The sequence below is a fragment of the Salvia splendens genome, chromosome 22 (genome assembly GCF_004379255.2).
Source record: "Salvia splendens isolate huo1 chromosome 22, SspV2, whole genome shotgun sequence".
Classification (NCBI taxonomy): Eukaryota; Viridiplantae; Streptophyta; class Magnoliopsida; order Lamiales; family Lamiaceae; genus Salvia; species Salvia splendens.
In genome coordinates, this window is record NC_056053.1 from 21,487,106 (window position 1) to 21,509,735 (window position 22,630).

Sequence of the window (22,630 nt, forward strand, 5' to 3'; positions counted from 1 at the left end):
TACACTACTACACAAAGAATTATCCCTTACTTGTACCCTACATTTAGATAATGTGAAATTTTATGTTTTAATTAATTACTATTATAGTGTTATGAGTTATTTTGGAAAAATCAAATTTCATTCAATGCTCATATGTAAAATATTTGAAAGTTGTAGTAATTGTATTATGTGTTCGACAGATACAGTGAATTGATAAATCAATTATATAGATTATAAATCAAAAGTATAATGATAAAATATGTTTTGGATTCTAAAATCACAGTTTATTTTGATTATTTCTAAGAAAATAAAAAAGAAGCTTATCAAAATTAATCAAAAATAAAAATAATACTACTACTGTATTACTACAGAATTAGAAATTATGCAGTGATATTATTATTATGTCTTTGAATCATAATCTTTTCATAAATTAAGAAATTTATATTTTACATGACAACAAAATCGACGAGAAAGTTGTGATTTTAATGATTAATATGTCTTGAAAATTTGTAAGTATGGTTTTTGACTCTTTATATCTGAACTAAATGTAAATTCACTCAGGTACGTGCCGATTTTGTGTGTATTAATTCTTACATCATTTATTACTCCATATCGTAAATTTTTATTTCACCTCTATTATATAGCAGTAGTATCATATATTTTTAACTATTTATTTATTCCACTATTTTATACTCCTACATCATAATTAAATTAAATTTATAATTTAATTAAAATCATAAAATAGCAATTTAATGAAAGCCAAAAAATATGCAATTAAATTTCTAAAATTACACATTATTCTAAGTAAAAAAATACATAATCAAACTATAACCCGTAGTTGGTGTGACCAAATCATGCGAAAATATGCTTGACAAGATCATGGGAAGCGACATCGTGCGAAAACTCATGCGCCTTAAGTATTCTTATAATGGTTGCGGCTCACTTTTATTTGGGGGATCGGTTGTTGTGGACGAGTTTGACAAGCTGACTATATCCTCCTTGGCCCGATTAAGGGCTCATGGGCGATGAGCCCTTAATCTTCAACGATCATGTTGAACATTATAATGCATCACCCATGATATCCACAAGCGCTCTCTAGGACCACAAACACCCGAGCCTTATATGACGGCGAAGCGTGCTAGTAGAAAACGCCAAGTGCTCATACTATGTCTATGCAGGCCACCTCTTGCTATTATGCAAAAAGAACACGTTTGGCTCGGTATAACACTCATATTGATGGATACCGCAAGAAAGGAGCATGGAATCGAGATTTGTTCGCAGATGATGGAGACGGGCATACAGCCTAACCTGGGGCTTTTACATGAAATGGCAATCAAGGGTTACAAGCCTGATGTGTTTTCTTACACTACACTTCTTTGATTTGAGGGCTTAAAAGAATGTGTCTTGTTTTGCTGTTTTAGCAATTTGAACTGATCCAAGCGGATAACAATGAGCTCATTTCTTTAATATCAATGGTGTAATGTACATTTTGTAAAGAAGGGAAAGTTTTGGGACAGAGTAGCTATTGTAGAATGTATTTCTACAACTCAAAATCATATTCATTCAAATTATACTACAAACACTACTCCCATGATACATCTAAATCACTCATCTCGTTGTAATTATTTGGTCGTCGTCTGCTTCTGCTTCTCGTCTGCAAACATATAAAAGTATAAAATCACATTGCTCATTGCTAATGCTAGTGCTGATAGTAACGTTTCCAAACGATAAACTAGTGCAATTCTGAGATGATTAGAGCGAATAAGGCGACAATATTGAGAAGTTTCGAAGCAAAAAACATAGTAAGATCCTACCTTGAAATAGGGAGAATGGAAAGTTTATACTGCAACTGCTACAGGCCTTTTGCTGGTTTTGATCCATTTGATAGCTGCAGTGCAGACACAATAAAAACGAAATTTAGATTTATCGCTCAGTACCAATTTTTCAATAAACACCGGATGAAGCAGCTGTATCCTTGCCTTCAGCATAATCAGGAGCTCCGAACACAGCTGAGCCAGCAACCAACGCGTTGGCTCCAGCCTCAATTACCTGTGCCAAGATATTAAAATAAACACATAAAAGTGAAAAGATAGCTACAGACAGTAGTTATTTTCATATGTCCTAGGATCTACGTTTCGTTTCTCAGTAGACTGGTAAAACTTGAGTTTGCTGTTCAAAGAATCTCAATGGATTGCACATAAGTTCATTCTTCCTCAAGCAAAATAACTGCTTCAATTGAACGGCCCAACTAGGAAAAAACAGAAGCAAATGAAGTCCTATCCAATTATATAGTCTATCAAGGAACAACAAGAAGGTGACAGGGAGAAACAATGGTATACGGAAAATTTCAATTTTTAAGACCATATCTAGCCTTAACTTATGGGCTAAGATCAGGATCATATACATTTGAATCGATCCTCCTCAAAGATGAGAATGTGTATGGAAGTTCGAGATTCTAATATGATGGTTTTGAGAACGAAAAGTTTCACAGAATTCGTCGTAATCTTTAGTAGTAATTGATAAAGAGAAAAGAGACAGTGTTGTGACCTTGTAAGCATTTTTTGGACCGACTCCGCCATCTACCTCAATCCACGGGTTCACTCCCTGTAACGAAATGTTTTAAAAGAGTAAGGGAAATCTAGAAGCATTGCATGCAAGAAAGCAAGGGAGGAAGTAAACAGCCATATTCAAGTTACCTTCTCAGCACACAATTTTCTCAAGTCTGATATTTTCTTTACTTGGCTCTCTATGAAGCTTTGCCCACCAAACCCGGGATTTACAGACATGATCAGAACTAAATCAATCACTGTAGATAAGAAAAAAAGGAGAAGGCATTAATTCACTCAACCGAGCACACTGCTGGAGACAGCAGCTCAACTGCTCAAGTATGAGAACCCTACCATCTACTGAGATTCAAAATTCAATTAATTTGTGTTAAATTCACATCTCCCAACCTCTAGCCACACAAAAATACAGGGAAAGTGAAATTGTTTTCGTAAAAATAAAGTGACTTTTAAGAATTAAGAATGTGACCATTAAGCACTGTTCAAAATTCAAACCAGTGTTATGGCTCTTTATTGAGTTAGCTCTAATCCGGTGGTCGTTTAAGCTACTATTATGGCAAGTTATGGCTCTTTATTGACATTATCCTCTTTGCAACTTGCCATAACAGATTCTCAAAGGAGACACTGAATCTTACCATCAAGAACATACTCTATTGTACTCAATGGAGTTCCAGGGTTCAGGACAACTCCGGCTTTAGCACCCAAGCTCTGAATCTGAAAAAAAACACCAAGTGAGTGACTATCATTTGGTCATGTGAAATTTAATCTACATGTTATAAATAGAAGTGTACAAGCTTCATTAACATGACAGATAAAACAACTCTTATTGAATATGCTTCACTCAAATTTCCCAATGATGTCTTAGTTACTCTATGTACAGTCTATAGGTCATTTCCGAAGAATGAACTGAAATACCAGAGGCTTAACGTACTTCAAATATTTGATATTCAGTGTCATGGTGCTAATGTTGAAGCTGTTAGAGTTTGTATACTAGAAATCACCTTTCGGGTGATTGAATACTGTAAAACTCTATATTTTATTTTCCAATGGATGCAACAGATTATTTTTGCCATAATGTTGTTATGTTTTACATTTAATGGATGTTTATTGCATATTTAAATGTATAAGTAACGTAACAAAGTCTAAGTCTTTGTTTTAGTAGATCGATTGTGGGTGCCGTCCACTTTAAGGTAACACGATCAGTTCTGAATAAAGAAAAATAAGAATTTCACAACCTAGATAGGCCTAGACTACCTATCGTGAAAGGTTGCAATGTCAGTCCGCATATTTCTAAGTCTTACTAAAATAAGATGACATTGGTATGGTATAGCACTGAATTGGATCTAACAGTCAGACGAGTCTTTATGCTATCTACTGAAAGACGAGGTCTTGATAATTAATTTCTTAATCAATGTGCGTTAGCATTGAGCATACAGTATCGATTATGCACTACTTTGACTTACCAAAAGGTGCGGGTTTTTCGCAACCCAAGAATTCTGGTATATTGGGTAGTGGTGATTGATATCTAGCGGTGCTAGGATTGCTATTATATTGAATCGTCCGCGAGGTGAGTCTCGTTTGATAACGTCCACAAGAGGAGCTCGAAACAAGGTTTTATTATTCAGAACCTAGCTAGTTGTGGAGTTTGATTACTCTATGAATAATAAATAAGCGTTTCTTGCTAAGTCCACTCTTGAAGTTAATAATATGCTAATTAATTAAGTTCATAGCAGACATTAATTAATTAATGGACGTTTCTATCTTAAGCACGGGAAATGAACGACAAACAAATGGAAACCCGGAATACTTGTAATTTCGGATTTGGATGGGTAGTGCAATATTACTTCTGTAATGGCTGCTCGTAGTATTCCAATATAAGCTTATATTAAATTGTGGGTTCAATTTAATTAGTAAAAAGCTAATTGGGGGAGGTCATATCCAAATTCTTCCATAGATCTCTGACTGGGCCTAATATGTGACTTAATATAAATAGGAAAATAAAGGAAACAGAAAATACACTTAATTTTTCTCCAAATTTTCGTCCCCCTCTCCTTGCACACGAGGGACGATTTTTCAGCTCCCCCATGAGTAGTTTTCGTCTTTTTTATTTAAGTTCTAGTATTCTGGTGAGATCAGCTCACACTGATATCAGCGTACAGTCCGGGAAGAACCAGACAGAAGATCCGTGGTTTAGTACTCATGATCTTCACGTGGAGAAGGCGCTAGCCAACTTCGATTCTTTAGAGAATTAACGAGGTAAATTGGCTAACTCCGTAGTAAGCATGTTTTAGGTTTCAATTACGCTAAAGCATGATTAAATTCAAGTTATGAGCATGATACACGTGATAATTACGCGAATAGATTTTGTCTAAATAATCTGCTAAATAGATCAGAATTTTTATGTGATCAATGTGATGCATGCTTCCGCTGCCAACCCTTCAGAAGCAAGTAAAACGAATGCACAACATACATAAAATGAGAACACTAGTTTAAATCTTACTTGATTCACTGTACGATGCAAATGAATGGTTGAAGCTAGTTCGCAATGAACACTAACTATGTCAGCTCCAGCCTTGATGAAGTCTGGTACTCTTTGCTCGGGCTCCACAGTCATCTGCCGTGCTTTGATAATGTTAAGAAAAGGTTGATTCGAAGCATTGCATAGTTTAAGGACAAAAAACTCAAGCATCGGTTACCAAATGCACATCCAACGGGAGATCAGTGACAGGGCATCGACTACGAGGGGGCCGATTGTAATATTTGGCACAAACCGGTCGTCCATCACATCAACGTGGATCCAATCGCAACTTGCCACCTCCACTGCTTTGACCTAGTTGTGTGATAACATAGTAAGGAAGCAGCACCTCTGTATAAATCGCCAAATTGATGCTTAAATTGTTTGAAACAGATGCCATTTGAATATACCTGCTCTCCTAATTTGGCAAAATTAGCAGAAAGTATTGATGGAGACAATTATGTGGCTTTTGGAGAACTTATCAACTCTAGCAGTTGCCTTAACTACAGCTCTAGATCTTCTCCTGTTATCAAAATGTAAGAAATATAAGAAGGGGCCTTAACATTTCAAGTCCAATGATTCATAATTGGTTGAATTTCACCACAGAAGCATATTCACAAACAGGTTATGCTAATCCCAAAATTCCAGTTCATCAAGAAATGATTTTTATTAATTTTCAAACCATAAGCATATTATGAGGTAAAATAGCCACATTAATCATCGATCCGGTCGAAACATTGGAGAGCAAGTCAATGCCCAGTTGTAAAAATTCAAGAAATTTGACCAATAAACAATCAAAATGAGTAGTAGAAGATGAAAAGGGGCTGCATCAGAATAATACCTTGTAGAAATGAGAGAAGTGGGGGTTGCAAGAGAGAGCTTTTGACCTTTAATTCCACCGGAAACTGACTGAATTAAGCTGAAGAACCCAGAGAAGCAGCTGCCGACGCCATGTTATTTAGCACTAATCTTCTTTATTTCTTTAAAGATTGCTCCTTTTGAGGCAATCAAGGGATAAAGCACCTCGGGATCATTCCACTTCAGATTCACCAAGCACCTCAGGATCATTCTATGCCAATAATCATAAATCATTTGATTAAAATGTACTACTACTGCAAAAGCTGACCCTAATTACTTCTTCATTTCGTATTTTAATTTGGTATTTATTTCACTTAAATTTTTCTATATTTATTTCGTCCCATTTTATTTTGGCATTTTTTATAAGCTATTTAAGAAAATTGTGTATATAAAGTTGGATGGCGATAATAAAATAAAGAACAGAATGTGTTTAGTACATTAGATGGAGATAATAAAATAGAATAGAGAATAAAGTGTAAAATAAAAAATAAGTGAGAATACATTTTTTATTTTTATCTATAAAAAAAATGACTCAAGCAGCTTGAACAAATTAAAACGAAATACAACTCAAATAACTTGCGATAGGAGGAAGTAACAAAAAAAAAACATAATCTTACTTATTTTATTCTTTTTTACTTTCCTAATATTTTATTCTATTTTCTAGTTTATTTGATCTCTGTTTAAATATTTAATAGAAGTACTAAAATTATAATATTTCGTGTAAAATAGAAATATAGTATAGTTATCAATTAATTTGAGATATCAGAAGTATTTTTTAACTTCACTTGAGTACATTGCCATTAGTCAATTACACAGTTCAAGTATACACAAATACTCCCTCCGTCTAAAAATAAGAACTTTAGAAATGAAACGAGTTTTTATGCAAAATTGATAATGTAAAAGAAAATAGAAAGAAAAATATGTTCATGAAAAATGGGTCCCACTTTTTTGGAAAGGAAAAAATTTTCTTATATAGAAACTTTTTATTTTTTGGGGATGGACCAAATACGAAATACATAGTATTTATTTTGAGGGGATGAATGTAGTATTAAATTATGAATTCTGTTTGTATAGTTAAAAAGTAATGGGCTTTAAAGTGGGAAGTCAGAATTCAAATAAAACTATTGGTTGTGTTTTCCATTAAATTGTTTGATCTCAAAGGAATAAATCGATATAGCATTAATGACGACATGCCGAGTTTCTAGTTTTAAAGAATTAATCTTTATTTCTCATTTCCATATATTAGAATTGGAAAACATTTGTATGTCACATAACCGCATAAACTAACAAAATATGGATCATTTTCTTTCTCATAAATAGCTCATTTATAACTTTGTGCGTATCATGGGCTAATAGAATAAATTGTCTAGGTTGTAACGGGCCAATGCTTATGGGCTAAGACAATTTATATTGATAACGGCCCAATGCATTTATTCTGATTGCATATATGTTTTGTTTTGACACGTATTTAACCGAAAATTAAAATATAGTGACATTTGACATCTGGTCTCGGTTTAAAAATACTTCATTTTTTCCATAAAAGTATGTACACGTTTTTTTATTTTTGTTCGTCCCATAAAAATATAAGCATTTCATATGAAAATTTGTTCCATATTATTATCCACATATAATCAATTTATTTACGACTTATACCACTTGAGTCCATCATTAAACACTAAAAATAACATTTCTTACTGTGTTCGTTAATTGTTGCATTAGGTTGGTAGCCTAATGCAACGTCAGAATAAATCTGATGTTGTATATATTTTGCGAAAAAAAGCATCAATGAAAGTCTTAGATAGCAACAACCAAAAAATTTAAACGACAAGCTATAAACTGGTGTCTTTTTATATTTAGTAGACCCAATTATAAATTTAATTGTTTGAAATGTGGAATTGTTTAATTATTATACACTATACACACTAGTCTATGTACTCACTCGAATTGTTTAATAGTTACTCGAGATATATATGATGTGATTGAAGAATAAAAGATTTCATATTGTAATTTGGCACAAGTATTAAATATACCACCATGTGCGCTGACATCCCAATATGGAAACATGCAACATCACAAATTTCGGTTTAAATTTAATACTAATATTTTATGTGTATATGATAACGATAATTTGCCGTGCCATACCATACGCTATTTTAATAAAATCTAAACATTATCACTTTCTATGTTTTTAACTTTTCTTCCTATAAAATATCTTATTTACAGCCAAAAATATGGACTTCAGCATATCAATTTACAATTATGAACTAGTTAGTTCGGTCAATTTGTGAATTCGTTCCTCATTAAGAAACTATGTTTATTCACACATGCAATGAACAATATATTGGAAAATGTATAAATAAGAATTGTTAATTATTGTAATTATTCAATTGTAAAAATGTGTGATGGATGCATCTCCTCAATGTAATTTCTTTAAAAATAATTAATTAATTTTAGTGATATAAATTTACAAAATTATTGAGAAGTAGTTGGTCATAGTCATTGATGAGATTAGGGGCCCATTTATTAAAAAATTTATATTGGTAGGCATCAAATAAATTGAAAGGCAACGACAACAATAGTTATGAACCATGATCCCCAACCCCACTACTATTAATAATGCCTCATCTATTTTCTGTACTATGTTACTCATATAATGAATCTAGCAAAATTGACTTCCATTTAATGCATCTTGTTAACGTATTTATGGGCTCTATATACGTGTAATTGCATTGGTTTAATAGCATTTAAGAATAAATTCCTTTTTCCTTACTTCGCACAAGAGAATTTAGATAGGTCATATATACAAAGATAAAAAGGAAATAAAAAATTCCGAGTTATCCTTTGGGATTACCATCGACTTAAGAAAAAAAAATCATATGATTTAGTACTATATAGTACTATTAAGTTTTATATAAGAGATTAGGAATAATTGTCTAAGCGAGTTTCACGAGATTAACAATATAATAGCTTTAAACTATTGATTATTGGATTCCATTTAGATTACACCATAGTAGTGTCACTAACTGTTGTCGAAGTGCACAACTTTAATTTATAAGATTTGTTTAAACACAAAAGAGTAAAACCCCCAAAAAAAAGACTAAATTACGGAAGTGGCTAACTGCTTTTTTTTGTCCTTTTCGTTTTGTTTAAATTAAAAATCTAAACAATCCAAAAAATATGAAATTTGGTCAGTTTTGATTCTATCTTTGGAAATAAGTCGGGAAAGTATTAAGTTTGAATTTGTTTTTAATTATCGCATAATTAAAAAAATTGATCGTCTAAATGTAACATATCGCTAATGTCTTCCAACCAATCACAATTATTTTTCATATGAATAAATAACATTGTTTAATTCATGGAGATGAAGTCAGAATTATTACTATATCATATGCTCTCTGTTTTTCATTATACTTGAGTCGTATTCTTTTTGTGTCATCCTAAAATAGTTGATTCGTTTCTTTTTCTGATAAAAATTTTATGCTCTCTTCCTCTATATTTTCTTTCTTACTTTATTTAAGCTTTAAAACCCTCATTTCTTAATCTTAAAAAACTGTCCAACTAAGATTGGGCGGAAGGAGTACAATTATATGAATATTGTAATAAATTCAAATAAAAGTTTTCACCATTAAATAATTATAAATAATTTAAAGTTAATAATTTTCTGTCTAATTTTAAAATTATGGGATGCAAATTAAATCCTCACCGACATCATACTAGCATTTGAGGTTTTAACCTCAGCAGCAAAGCAGAGTAAAAATCCTAAAAACCCCACACACACTCAGACACACACCAATACATGAAGTGCAGCAAAACTCATTGAAGATCACTCATAAAACCACGGTGATTGCTCTCTCTAGCAACGTCCCAGAAATTCCCATATGACAAAGACCTCATTTTTCGCAACAAACTGCGGAAAATGAAGAGGCCCAACGGCAGAGCCATTTCCGCCAACGCCGCCGGCCAACCCGGCGCCACCTCCGGCCCAGACTGGAAATGCGGCTTCAATCCCATGAAACTGATGGGTGTGTTTGTCGTCCTGGTGATGGGCCTCTCCGTCTTGTTCTCTGTCTCCGTCGTGCTCCGCGACCCGCCGTCGGACGGGCTTTGGACCATTGTCGAAGCCCGGAATCTTGATTTTGCCCATCAAAAAGGTATCTTTTTTGGTGGGATCTTTGACTCCTTGTCTGATCTTTCAGTTGTGTAACTGTTCTTGTCTTTATTGGAAACATAAAAAGTTAAAAACCTTTTCTTTTTGAAATGTTTGTTGTTTTTTGTGGTGTTTACTTTAGTGTGTTAATAATTGGAGATAGTGGAATTGTTCTTATTCTAGTGATGGTGAGGGAGTGGAATGTTAAGATCTTATGATGAGGTTGATGGATTGTTCAGTGTTGTTAGAAGTGGAGTTGTTTTAGTTTTTTTTTTTTAACCATTGAGTGGTCCTTGCAATGTGATTTTGGCTGCTTTAGCTTTCAAGTTCCTTCCTTTATTCAAATGTATGGTCCACATCACTTTTTCTTTTTTTACCATGTGTTGTTCTTGAATTCAGCCTCACAGTCAAGGAGGGAGGAAGATGAACTGGTTTCTGAACTTATGTGTTGTTATTGAATTCAGCATCACATTAATTTCACACTCACAGAACAGTGAATTCATCTACATGACCCTCTCTTAGTCAATAAGGTTCAAATTTCAAGGATTTTTTTTTTTTTGAAATTGGGATGGTCCAACAAAATCATAGAACAAATTTTTGGTTTAGATTTGATTGTATATCTTGAGAAACATTAGTGATGGTGAACTTGGTGGATTTGATCAACTAGTTGCATTGAAGCATCTTAAGCTTTGCTCTGTTTTGCAAGAACTGTTTTACAGCAAGAGTCTAGCTTGGCTTTAAGTAGTACTAGGCATTCTTGTAAAGATTAGATTTTTAGGATTTTCTGGGATTATATGAACTGAAGCTAGGCTGCTTTAGTAAATTTGAGCATCAAATTTAGCAGAAGGTGGCTTAGTTATGTTTTTTCCTTTTAATTTATTAGTACTTTATTTGGAGGATCAATCAAAGGAGTCCAATATCTATGAACTGTTAGTTAAGATAAATGTCACTCACATTTCAATCTTTACAAAGTGGCATATTCAAGATTTTCTACTTATGAATTTTGTTTAACTTCATTAGGAATCAATACATTTTGGGTTGTGAATCAGCTTTCATATATATTATTGATCCTTTTATCTTTATCTTGGAGACTGAATGTTCTAAATATAAAGTGTATTGCCGTTGTAATTTTTAGTTGCTCTTTTTCTCAGCCATACTAGAGGAAAACAGTCATGCTCAGCCTGTTGAGGTGCCTAAGGACAAGCTGCTCGGTGACCTTCTCCCAACCGGATTTGACGAAAGGTCTTGCCAGAGCCGGTATCAGTCCCTCCTGTATCGCAGGGGACTACCTCAGAAAGCATCTTCTTACCTCATATCCAAGCTAAGAAGCTATGAAGCCCGACATAAGAAATGTGGACCTTACACGAGCTCATACAACAAAACAGTCGAAGATCTCAAATCTGGTAGATACTCGAGCACACCAGAATGCAACTACCTCGTCTGGATATCCTTCAGTGGTTTGGGGAACAGGATCTTGACGCTCGCCTCTGCTTTTCTATATGCTCTCCTGACTGACAGAGTCCTCCTCGTTGACAGGGGAGTCGACATTCATGATCTTTTCTGTGAGCCCTTCCCAGAGGCCTCCTGGCTACTGCCCTTGGACTTTCCCCTGATAAACGAGTTCAGTAGCTTCAGCCAGAGCTCACATCAGAGCTACGGGAGTGTGGTGAAGAGCAACTCCACTGAATCAGTGCCAAGGCCGTATATGTATCTCCATCTGCTTCATGACTACGACGATCAAGACAAGCTTTTCTTCTGCGATCAAGATCAAGCACGCCTGCAGAGGATCCCGTGGTTGGTAATGAAGTCCGATAACTACTTCGTTCCATCCCTTTTCCTGATGCCCTCGTTCGCGCAGGAGCTCCACAGCCTCTTCCCAGACAAGGACACCGTGTTCCACTTCTTGGGGCGTTATCTCTTCCACCCGACAAACGCAGTGTGGGGGCTTATAAGGCGATACCATGAAGCTTATCTGTCGAAGGCTGATGTCACAGTAGGAATTCAAGTAAGGGTATTTGATGTTTCACCTGGTCCATTCAAGCACATATTAGATCAGATTCTGTCTTGCACGACAAGGGAGAATATACTCCCGGAGATCAGCCAGCAAGAAGGAGGCTTCGTCGGCTCATCAACTAAGCAGAAGACTCGAGTATCAGTGCTTATCACCTCTCTGACATCCGGCTACTTTGAGCAGATAAGAGACCTGTACTGGGAGAATCCAACCACGGCAGGGGAGGTGGTTGCGGTGTTCCAACCGAGTCATGAAATGCATCAGCAGTCGGAGAAGCAGAACCACAACAGGAAGGCGTGGGCGGAGATGTATCTGCTGAGCCTAACGGACAAACTGGTGACGAGTTCTTGGTCGACGTTTGGCTATGTGGCTCAGGGACTTGGAGGGGTGAAGCCGTGGATACTCTACAAGACTGAGAACCATACGGTGCCTGATCCACCATGTAGACGAGCCATGTCGTTGGAGCCTTGCTTCCATGCTCCCCCGTTCTACGACTGCAAGACGAGGAGAGGGATCGATACGGGCGCTGTGGTGCCTCATGTTAGGCATTGTGAGGATATGAGCTGGGGTTTGAAGCTGTTTCAGCACCACAGTCAATGATCAACTGTTTGTAAATTGATAATGATGAATGCATCATTTTATATTTTTTTGTGATCATATTATGGGAAGGAAGAAGACTGTGTTTGATGAGCTCATTTTTGTGATCATATCTTGGCATGTCTATCAGGTTTTGAGTTATTCGGATTAGAATTTTTTCGAGTGGGAAATTTACAAACCTAACCTTGACACCATGTTTATTCATGATCTACCTATTCATAAAACAACAAATACTACATGGTTTCGTGTTCCCGTGCGAGCTAAGTCATATGTCGGGAACGGGATTTGAGGAGAGAATGTTCACAGCGACTCGCTGGCTAATCTTGACGAGATTTTGAGCCTTCACACATTCGTTTTGTGTTTTTCTTCCCTGTTGTATAAATATCCGGCTAAGGTTCCTCCTTTTGAGATTTTGAACATTGTAGTAGAACTTATTTTTCTCATTTTGAGGGCTCCTTCATTTCTTGAAGAATTATCAAAAATCCACTTGTAGTTTCATTCAATATTGAAGTATGCTTTAGTAGTGTTAAATTGTTGTTTTGGTGAAGTAGCCTTTGGGCTGTTTTCATTGTATTAAGTAAGGTCTATGGTTCCAAACTTTAATCTATAGCATAACATAATATTCATCTTTTCTTCATTGTAATCATTTGTATTTTTTTTATTTCTTGTTGATTTTAGTTAGGCTTATTCAATATTGCAAGGACAAGTCTTGCACACTTGTGTTCTTAAATCTACAAGATTCATATTTATTGTATGGTGTCATTTGTCACAATCTCATTGATTCGTAATTTTTAAATGCATAATATTTCTTATAGTAAATATGAATTTTTCAATTTATTTATATTAATAAAACTAATGTAGATATATATATAGGGATGTGATCAAACTTACTAGGCCAGCCCCTCGGGTTTGTAGAAACTAAAAAAATATAGAAATAGAGACATAAAAGAAACCAGAGAAAGCAAGATATTATACGAGAATTTTATTATATGAATGAATTATGAATTACAAACTACAAGATGTAATGTATGCATGGCTGCGTGCGTAGAAGATAGATAAAAGAGACTTGCTAACAATGTGTTATTAATATTAATGTTATTAATAAAGGTAGGAATGAAAAATGCTAGCACGTTGCTGAAATCTCTCACCTGTTTGCTGTTGAATTCTAATTTTTTTTCCCATAACAGTTGGATTCAGAGCTGGATATTTTCAAATTTTTAAGCACGCACAATGCAAGCAGCCAAGCACTAACATGGTGATTTAAATTTATTTTAGGAACAAATTATTGCAGCTATGGAGAAGAGGGTGAAGATGAGAATAAATATGGTGATACACAGTTGCAGAGAGAGATTGATCTCATGCCTGTGTTTCTCGGTTTGGTGCTGGGCTTCTCCATTTTGTTCTACGTCTCTGTACTGCCACCGATCCTCGTTGAACACCGGAATCTTGATCTTACCCCTCAAAAAGGTTGTATCTTTATTGTGGAATCCTGTATCATCTTTCAATTTGACCAACTATTTGCATTGAAATATGCTCTGTTTTGCAAGAACTGTTTTACAGAATGAGTGAGGTATATTGCTGTTGTAACTTATAGTAGCTCTTTTTTGGCATCCATACAAGGGGAAAGCAGTCCTATTGAGGTGCCTAAGGATAAGCTGCTCGGCGACGACCTCCCAACAGGATTTGACGAACGGTCTTGCCAGAGTCGGTATCAGTCACTTCTGTATCGCCGGGGAGTACCTCAGAAAGCATCCTCTTACCTCATATCCAAGCTACGAAGCTATGAAGCCCGACACAAAAAATGTGGACCCTACACGAGCGCATACAACAAAACGGTTGAAGATCTCAAATCTGGCAGATACTCTAGCACACCAGAGTGCTGTGCAGCTACCTCATATGGATATCCTTCAGTGGTTTGGGGAACAAGATCTTGACGATCGCCCCTGCTTTCCTGTACGCTCTCCTGACCAATAGAGTCCTCGTTGACAGGGGAGTCCCTGTTAATTATGGAGCCTAAAATATCTCCTACCATGTTTAGGATTTGTTTCCTTGAAGTATATTTCCTTGTGATAGATTTATTCCTTAAAAGATATTTCCTTATGGAATATGTTTCCTAGTTTGACTAGAATTAGGGCTCTCTAGTTACTTATAAATAGAGGTGCTCCCTCATTGTTAAATCATCCTGAAATTATATAGTGAAATCCCTGGCTTGGCATCGCCCCCAGACGTAGATACACATTGTATCGAACTGGGTAAACAACTTCTTGTGTTCATTCTCTTTCATATTTGTGATTGCCTGCGTTTATTTCCCAACAACTGGTATCAAGAGCCTAGGGTTTAAGAGGCAGAAATCACGATGGGGATCGACGAGAAAATTGCTGTAGAGAAGTTCGATGGATCTGATTTCGGATTTTGGAAGATGCAGATTGAGGATTACCTGTACGGTAAAGATCTCTGGAAGCCTTTAAAAACCAAACCCGAAAAGATGGAACATGAGGAGTGGGAGCTGCTGGACAGAAAAGCGATGAGCGCGATTAGGCTATCGTTGTCCAAGGATGTGGCTTATCACACGACTGCAGCAAAGTCGACAAAGGAGATGATGAAGATCTTGGAGGACATGTATCAGAAACTATCAACGGCAAACAAGGTACATCTGATTAGACGATTGTTTAATTTTAGAATGCAAGAGGGAAAGCTGGTGCAACAACATCTCAACGAGTTCAACATGATTACTTCGCAACTGAACTCGGTTAATATAAAATTCGATGATGAAATTCGTGCCCTGATTTTGCTATCGTCTCTGCCTGAGAGTTGGGCTGGCACAGTGACAACAGTTACTGCTGCAGAGACAAAACTAACAGTTGACAGAGTAAGAGATCTGATGATTGGTGAGGAAGTTCGCCGGAGAGAATCAGGATCTTCTACTTCGGGATCAGCACTGAATACAGAACAGAGAGGCAGATCGAAGGGAAAGCAAAATCGTGGAAGATCAAATTCCAGAGGAAGGAGTCAATCCAAGAAGGATTTGGATAAAGTTAAATGCTGGAATTGTGATGAGTTTGGGCATTTTAGAAATCAATGTGAGGCACCGAAGAAGTATAAGAATAAGGATCAAAAGAACAAGAAGACAACAAACGCTACCATGTCTGATGACGATGGCGAGGCGTTGGTCTTGAGTGTCAGTAGTCCGATGGAAGCGTGGGTATTGGATTCTGGAGCGTCGTTTCACTCCTGCAGCAATGTGGAGATAATGGAAGACTACGTTTCTGGCGATTTTGGGAAGGTACATCTGGCTGATGACGAGCCCTTAGATATCGTGGGAAAGGGAAACGTGAAGGTAGTGACGTCCAATGGATCCATAATAAAACTGAATGGAGTCAGACACATTCCTGGATTGCAGAGAAGTTTGATTTCGATTGGGCAGCTTGATGCAGAAGGGTACACCGTGACGTTTGGCTGCAACAATTGGAAGATTACCAAGGGAGCTATGATAGTAGCTCGAGGTAAGAAGGAGGGTACGTTGTATACCACAACTAACTCAAAGATTGCATTGATATTGCAAGTGAGGCAAATAATGCAGATTTGTGCCACTGTCGTCTTGGCCACATGAGCGAGAAAGGGATGAAGATAATGTGCTCAAGAGGTTTACTGCCTGGCTTGAAAACTGTTGAAGTTGGCCTGTGCGAGGATTGCGTGTTTGGGAAACAGAAAAGGGTGAGTTTCTCAAGAGGAGGCAGAAAATTGAAGACACAGAAGTTGGAGATGGTCTATACTGATCTATGGGGACCAGCACCTGTGAAGTCCCTAGGAGGCTCTGAATATTATATGACTTTCATCGACGACTCTACTCGAAAGCTATGGGTTTATTTTCTGAAGAGTAAATCCGATGCGTTTGACGCTTTCAGGAAATGGAAAGCCCTTGTTGAAACTGAAACCGGGATGAAGGTGAAGTGTCTAAGATCCGATAATGGAGGAGAATATGAACTTGCAAAGTTCAAGGAATTCTGCGCCGAGAATGGAATCCGCATGGAGAAAACTGTGAAAGGAACTCCACAGCAGAATGGAATCGCAGAGCGCATGAACAGAATGTTGAATGAGCGAGCAAGATGCATGAGGTTGAAAAGTGGATTGCCAAAGAGTTTTTGGGCAGATGCAGTCAACACAGCTGCAGTCCTAATTAATAGAGGTCCATCAGTTCCCTTGGAGTTTCGGATACCCGGGGAGGTTTGGACAGGAAAAGAGGTAAATCTATCTTTCCTACCCATCTTTGGTTGTGTTGCTTATGCTCATGTTAGTTCCGTTGAGAGAAGTAAGTTGGATGCTAAATCTATTAAGTGTACGTTCATTGGTTATGGAGGCGATGAGTTCGGTTATAGACTCTGGGATGAGCAGAACCGTAAGGTTATTCGCAGTAGAGATGTCATCTTCAATGAACAGGTATTGTACAAGGATAGATTGGAGGCGTCAAGTCCCAGCAGTTCTGAGCCACAAGTGGTCGAGCTAGACATCTCAAACTCGAGTGGGAGCAAGGAGAGTCAGAATGCTGAATAGGTGCTTGAAGAAGAACTAAGCATTCCACCACCGACTATTCCGCTGCCTAAATCGACTAGAGAGCGACGTGCACCTGATAGGTACTCGCCCTCTAATTTCTATTTGTTACTTACTTATGGTGGTGAGCCCGAGTGTTATGCAGAGGCAGGAGAAGGCCCTGATAAACGAAGGTGGAAAATTTCCATGGATGACGAGTTTGCCTCTCTTCTCCTAAATGGCACATGAGAGCTTGTAGAACTTCCTAAAGGGAAAAAGGCATTGCATTGCAAGTGGGTCTATCGAATCAAAGGTGAAGCTGATGGTAGCAAGCGCTACAAGGCTAAGCTGGTTGTCAAGGGATTTGAGCAACGATACGGTATTGATTATACAGATGTGTTCACTCCTGTTGTGAAACTAACTACTATTCGTTTAGTGCTGAGTATGGTAGTTGCAGAAAATCTATTGTTACATCAGATGGATGTAAAGACGGCATTCCTTCATGGTGATTTGGAGGATGAGTTGTACATGACACAGCCTGAAGGATTCATAGTAAAAGAAATGGAAAACCTTGTATGCAAGTTGAAGAAGAGCTTGTATGGTTTAAAGCAAGCTCCAAAGCAGTGGTACAAGAAGTTTGATGGATTCATGATGGAGATTGGCTATAAAAGATGCTACGCTGACCATTGTTGTTACTACAAGAGGTTTGACAAGAGCTATCTTATTATGTTATTATATGTTGATGATATGTTGATCGCAGGAGGTGATCAAAAGGAGATGGATAAGTTGAAAAGACAATTGTCTGAACGATTCTCCATGAAAGATCTTGGAGAGGCTAATCAAATTTTGTGCATAAGAATCGAGCGTGACAAGGCGGCAGGAAAATTGTATCTTTCGCAAGCTGCTTACATTGGTAAGGTTTTGGAAAGATTCAACATGGATAATTCGAAGCCAGTAAGTGTGCCTTTGGGCAGTCACTTTAAGCTGTCGAAGAAGGAGTCGCCGAGTACAAAAGAAGAACGTGCTGAAATGAAGAAAATTCCTTATGCTTCAGCAATTGGCGGTATTATGTATGCAATGGTGTGTACGAGGCCTGATATTGCACAAGCAGTGGGAGTAGTGAGCCGGTTCATGGGTGATCCGTGCAAGCAACATTGGGAAGCAGTTAAATGAATCCTTCGATACTTGAGAGGTACTACAGAAAGCGTCTTATGTTTCAATGGAAAGAATGTCGAGCTGGCAGGTTATGTGGATGCAGACTTGGCGTCCAATGATCTTGATGGGAGAAGAAGCACAACCGGGTATGTATTTACTTATGGTGGTACTGCTATTTCATGGACTTTTAAGTTGCAGAAGACTGTTGCTTTGTCTACTACGGAGGCTGAATATGTAGCTGCGACAGAGGCAAGCAAGGAGATGGTGTGGTTGCAGAGTTTCTTAGATGAACTTGGGAAGGAGAACAAGAGTAGCATACTCTACAGTGATAGTCAGAGTGCTATTTTCTTGGCGAAGAATCCAGCGTTTCATTCTAGGACAAAGCATGTGGAGTTGAAATATCATTACATCCGACACCTAGTGGAGATGAAAATCCTGCAACTTGTGAAGATACTTGGAAGTGAGAATCCTGCAGACATGTTTACTAAGGTGGTGACCTTAGAGAAATTGAAGCTATGCATAGCTTCAATTGGCCTTGGAACTTGAAGAGAAGGTTAGGCGATGCTAAGCGGATGAAGGGATGAGATCACGAGGAAATGGTTGTTTAGGAGTTGTTAGTTTCCAAGTGGGAGATTGTTAATTATGGAGCCTAAAATATCTCCTACCATGTTTAGGATTTGTTTCCTTGAAGTATATTTCCTTGTGATAGATTTATTCCTTAAAAGATATTTCCTTATGGAATATGATTCCTAGTTTGACTAGAATTATGGCTCTCTAGTTACTTATAAATAGAGGTGCTCCCTCATTGTTATATCATCCTGAAATTATATAGTGAAATCCTTGGCTTGGCATCACCCCCAGACGTAGATACACATTGTATCGAACTGGGTAAACAACTTCTTGTGTTCATTCTCTTTCATATTCGTGATTGCCTGTGTTTATTTCCCAACAGTCCCTTCCCCAAGGCCTCATGGCTACTTACCTTTGGACTTTCCCTTGATCAACGAGATCAGTAGCTTCAACCAAAGTTCGCGTCAGAGCTACAGGAGCGTGGTGAAGAGCAACTCTACTGATTTAGTGCCACGGACGTATCTGTATCTCCATCTGGCTCATGTCTCATGACTATGATGACCAAGACAAGCTTTTTTTCTGCGATCAAGATCAAGCACGCCTGCAGAGTATCCCCTGGTTGGTATTGAAGTCGGATAACTACTTCGCTCCATTTCTTTTCCTGATGCCCTCGTTTTAGCAGGAGCTCCACAGCCTCTTCCCGGACAAGGAGACTGTGTTCCACTTCTTGGGGCGTTATCTCTTCCACCCGACAAACACAGTTTGGGGGCTTATAAGCCGATACTATGAAGCTTATCTGTCGAAGGCGGATGTTACAGTAGGAATACAAATAAGGCCATTTGATGCTACACCTGATCCAGTCATAGTGGATCAGATTCTGTCTTGCACAACGAGGGAGAATGTACACCCGTAGATGAGCCAGCAGGAAGGAGGCGCCAACTCATCCATTAAGCAGAAGAAGGTATCTGTGCTGGTCACCTCTCTGAGCTCTGGCTACTTCGAGCAAATAAGAGACTTGTACTGGGAGAATCCCACCACGACCGGGGAGGTGGTTGCAGTGTTCCAACCGAGTAATGAAAGGTATCAGCAGTCGGAGAAGCAGAACCACAACCGGAAGGCATGGGCAGAGATTTACCTGCTGAGCCTGACTGACAAACTGGTGACGAGTTCTTCGTCGACTTTTGGTTGTGTGGCTCAAGGGCTTGGAGGGGTAAGGCCGTGGATACTGTCTGAGACTGAGAACCAGACAGCACCAGATCCACCGTGTAGACGAGTCATGTCAATGGAGCCATGCTTCCATTCTCCCGCATTCTTCGACTGCAAAACGAAGAGAGGAATTGATCCAGGCGCTGTTGTGCCTCATGTTAGGCATTGTGAAGATAGGAGCTGGGGTTTGAAGCTATTTCAAAATCACAGTAAATAAAACAATTTGTGTCATTCTTAAGAAACTTGACACTTTTGTAAACTGCTAGACTTAATCTTGCGCACACACAAAAAAAGAGAGTTTATTTAATAATGGTAAATGTTTTTGCCCAAAAAAGGCAAAACTCACAAACCAAAAGAGCGTTTATATAATGATCCACAGTTTGCCATAAAGTGAACAAATTGTACTTGGCAGAAACAACTGCAGTTCACTAGTTTCTGCCTCAAAATCTGTAGTTTGATGATCAGCATATGATTCAGCTGCATCTCAGTTTTTCCTCCCTTCAGACAAGATAATGTGGTAGCCATGCCTGAATTTGCGAAAATTGAAATGAATTAGTACGTGCAATTAACGATTAATCGATTATAGAGTAGAGATCGGGGGAAATTTCATCATAACGAAATATGCTATGAAAGAAAACCCACGTTGATTTAAATGGTGCACTGGTCACCCCTACAGGTGTGTTAAACGCCACCTCCTGAAACGGACCAGCCATCTTACCACGTGGGAACCATCCTAGATCCCCACCTTTCTTCCCTGATGGGCATTCCGAATATTCTGCAGCTATCTGAAGAAGAGAAATAAAGAAACAAGGTTGTAAATGTGAGCTTCGCCTCTGTCTCTCATGCTAACAAATCACCTCATCGGTTTAGTATTTTAGTTCTTTCTAATCAATCAAGATTCAAAGTCTAAAGTTTAATGCTTGATTATCAACAAAAAGCATATCTTGCTCTTAAGATACTTGCAAATGAAAATTTACAATCATGCAATTGTTCCTAACCATTGAAAACAAGACATAACATCAGAAATCAATACCTTAGCAAACTCAGCTGGTGGAACTTTGTCTCCGTTACTGAGCCAGCCATCCTGTAGCTTCTTATAGGCTTCATTGATCTTTCCTTGCTTCTCACACAAGACATGCCTAGCTAATAAAAGTTAACAACAGATGCCAAGAAATCATTAACACACAATAAATCTAATACACTACACTACTAAAGTTGTAGTTGGGGGTAAGGAGGAACCTTTAACATATGCGCAAGTTCCTAAACCATCCGATTTCCCTCCTTTTGCTTTGCCCTTCGATCCAGCATCGTCACTGCCCCCAGCTGATTTTCCCTTGCCTTTTCCGGCTGACTTGGAATCCTTCCCCATCACTGCACACATGCATATACGACAAGACGCCCAAAAATAAGAGAGATTAAACTAAGGATACACCAAATCCACACCCCTTATGATTGAAGGATAGCATAATTGACAATTTTCCCTCCTTATTTCATATGCAGACTTCATCAATTTATCAAGTACTTATCCAATCTCATATAATATGAGAGATCATGCAGCTAATGAACTAAAAAACTGTATATTATTCTCCACAGCATCTGAATATATAGAATCCCCAAACGAAAAAAAAAATTAAACAGGACAACTAAACCTTCTTATCCCCCATCTAAAACCTCATCATAAAAACATAATGAAATTCGATTGAGGCAGAAATAATTCTACAGCAAACGAATTCCAGCCATCTCACCCACTGACAATAAATTCCACACGGAAAGAAAAATCTTTCTTCTCCGAGCTAAATTAGAAGAAGTAGGCGCAATGGATTAAGCAATCACGAGTATTAACAGAAAAAATCAACGATAAATGCAAATTTAGTAGCATAGAATCGTACCTCGGAAGTGAATATTTTAGAGTTGCGGAGAAAAATCTCCATTTCTTCTTCAAGTAGTGGATTTAGTATTCCTTTGCGTGACTGATTTGACGACTTTACCCCTAAAACCCTTGACCGTATTGGACATCAAATATTTGATTGTTTGCAATGTTGATTTGATTTGTTTATAAATTATAAGTGTGTTATTCTCAAATTTAACCTATTAAATAATACTTCATCACCAAAAATCGTTTTATTGGTGTACAAAATTGATAAAATAGAAAAAAGCAAAAGATACGGGGTAAAGTAGGAGGGGAAGAGAAAAAATATTGATAAAATACAAGATGAATAGATAAAAAGGTGAGTACTATAATAAATTGAGAGTAACTTTCCGTTTTTAGTATGATACTATTACTAATTTTAATGAAAGAACAAAAATGAAAAAAAAATAGATTTCATGAAATGTGAGGTGTGAAATTGGAATTCTAGTCTTCAATTTCAAATCCTAGTAAAAAATGGATATTTTTATGAAACAGACTAAAAAGAAAGGGTACATGCTCTTGTATAATGGGGAGAGAGGATATTTAAATATGAAATTGAATTATAACTAAAAATATCTCAACTACACAATGT

General features: G+C 37.4%; 2 protein-coding genes and 2 pseudogenes across 3 annotated transcripts; 2 read left to right on the plus strand and 2 right to left on the minus strand.

The window, feature by feature from the left end:
• Positions 1-1,423: 1,423 nt before the first annotated feature.
• LOC121786028 lies at positions 1,424-6,169 on the minus strand (annotated as a pseudogene).
• Positions 6,170-9,620: 3,451 nt separating this feature from the next.
• LOC121786027 (galactoside 2-alpha-L-fucosyltransferase-like) lies at positions 9,621-12,823 on the plus strand. The gene is made up of 2 exons (XM_042184537.1): positions 9,621-10,067; positions 11,215-12,823. The coding sequence occupies exons 1-2, from the start codon at positions 9,833-9,835 to the stop codon at positions 12,672-12,674; spliced, it is 1,695 nt and encodes a 564-aa protein (XP_042040471.1). The 5' UTR covers positions 9,621-9,832; the 3' UTR covers positions 12,675-12,823.
• A 961-nt stretch (positions 12,824-13,784) lies between these two features.
• LOC121786910 lies at positions 13,785-20,664 on the plus strand (annotated as a pseudogene).
• Positions 20,404-22,119, minus strand: LOC121787072 (peptidyl-prolyl cis-trans isomerase NIMA-interacting 4-like). 2 transcript variants are annotated; one of them, XM_042185687.1, is made up of 5 exons: positions 22,019-22,119; positions 21,369-21,500; positions 21,163-21,272; positions 20,772-20,914; positions 20,404-20,656 (listed from the first exon to the last, which is right to left on the minus strand). In XM_042185687.1, the coding sequence occupies exons 2-5, from the start codon at positions 21,496-21,498 to the stop codon at positions 20,614-20,616; spliced, it is 426 nt and encodes a 141-aa protein (XP_042041621.1). In that variant the 5' UTR covers positions 21,499-21,500; positions 22,019-22,119; the 3' UTR covers positions 20,404-20,613. The 2 variants fall into 2 exon arrangements, with proteins under 2 accessions (XP_042041621.1, XP_042041620.1); XM_042185686.1 differs by lacking the exon at positions 22,019-22,119 and adding an exon at positions 21,875-21,977.
• Positions 22,120-22,630: the final 511 nt, after the last annotated feature.

Excerpts from the sequence above, each read along its gene's own strand:
- LOC121786027 (XM_042184537.1), top strand. The coding sequence starts at position 9,833 with ATGAAGAGGCCCAACGGCAGAGCCATTTCCGCCAACGCCGCCGGCCAA. Across the intron at positions 10,068-11,214 it reads TGATTTTGCCCATCAAAAAG|CCATACTAGAGGAAAACAGT; the intron begins GTATCTTTTTTG and ends TCTTTTTCTCAG.
- LOC121787072 (XM_042185687.1), bottom strand. The coding sequence starts at position 21,498 with ATGGGGAAGGATTCCAAGTCAGCCGGAAAAGGCAAGGGAAAATCAGCT. Across the intron at positions 21,273-21,368 it reads AACTTGCGCATATGTTAAAG|CTAGGCATGTCTTGTGTGAG; the intron begins GTTCCTCCTTAC and ends AACTTTTATTAG. Across the intron at positions 20,915-21,162 it reads CACCAGCTGAGTTTGCTAAG|ATAGCTGCAGAATATTCGGA; the intron begins GTATTGATTTCT and ends TCTCTTCTTCAG.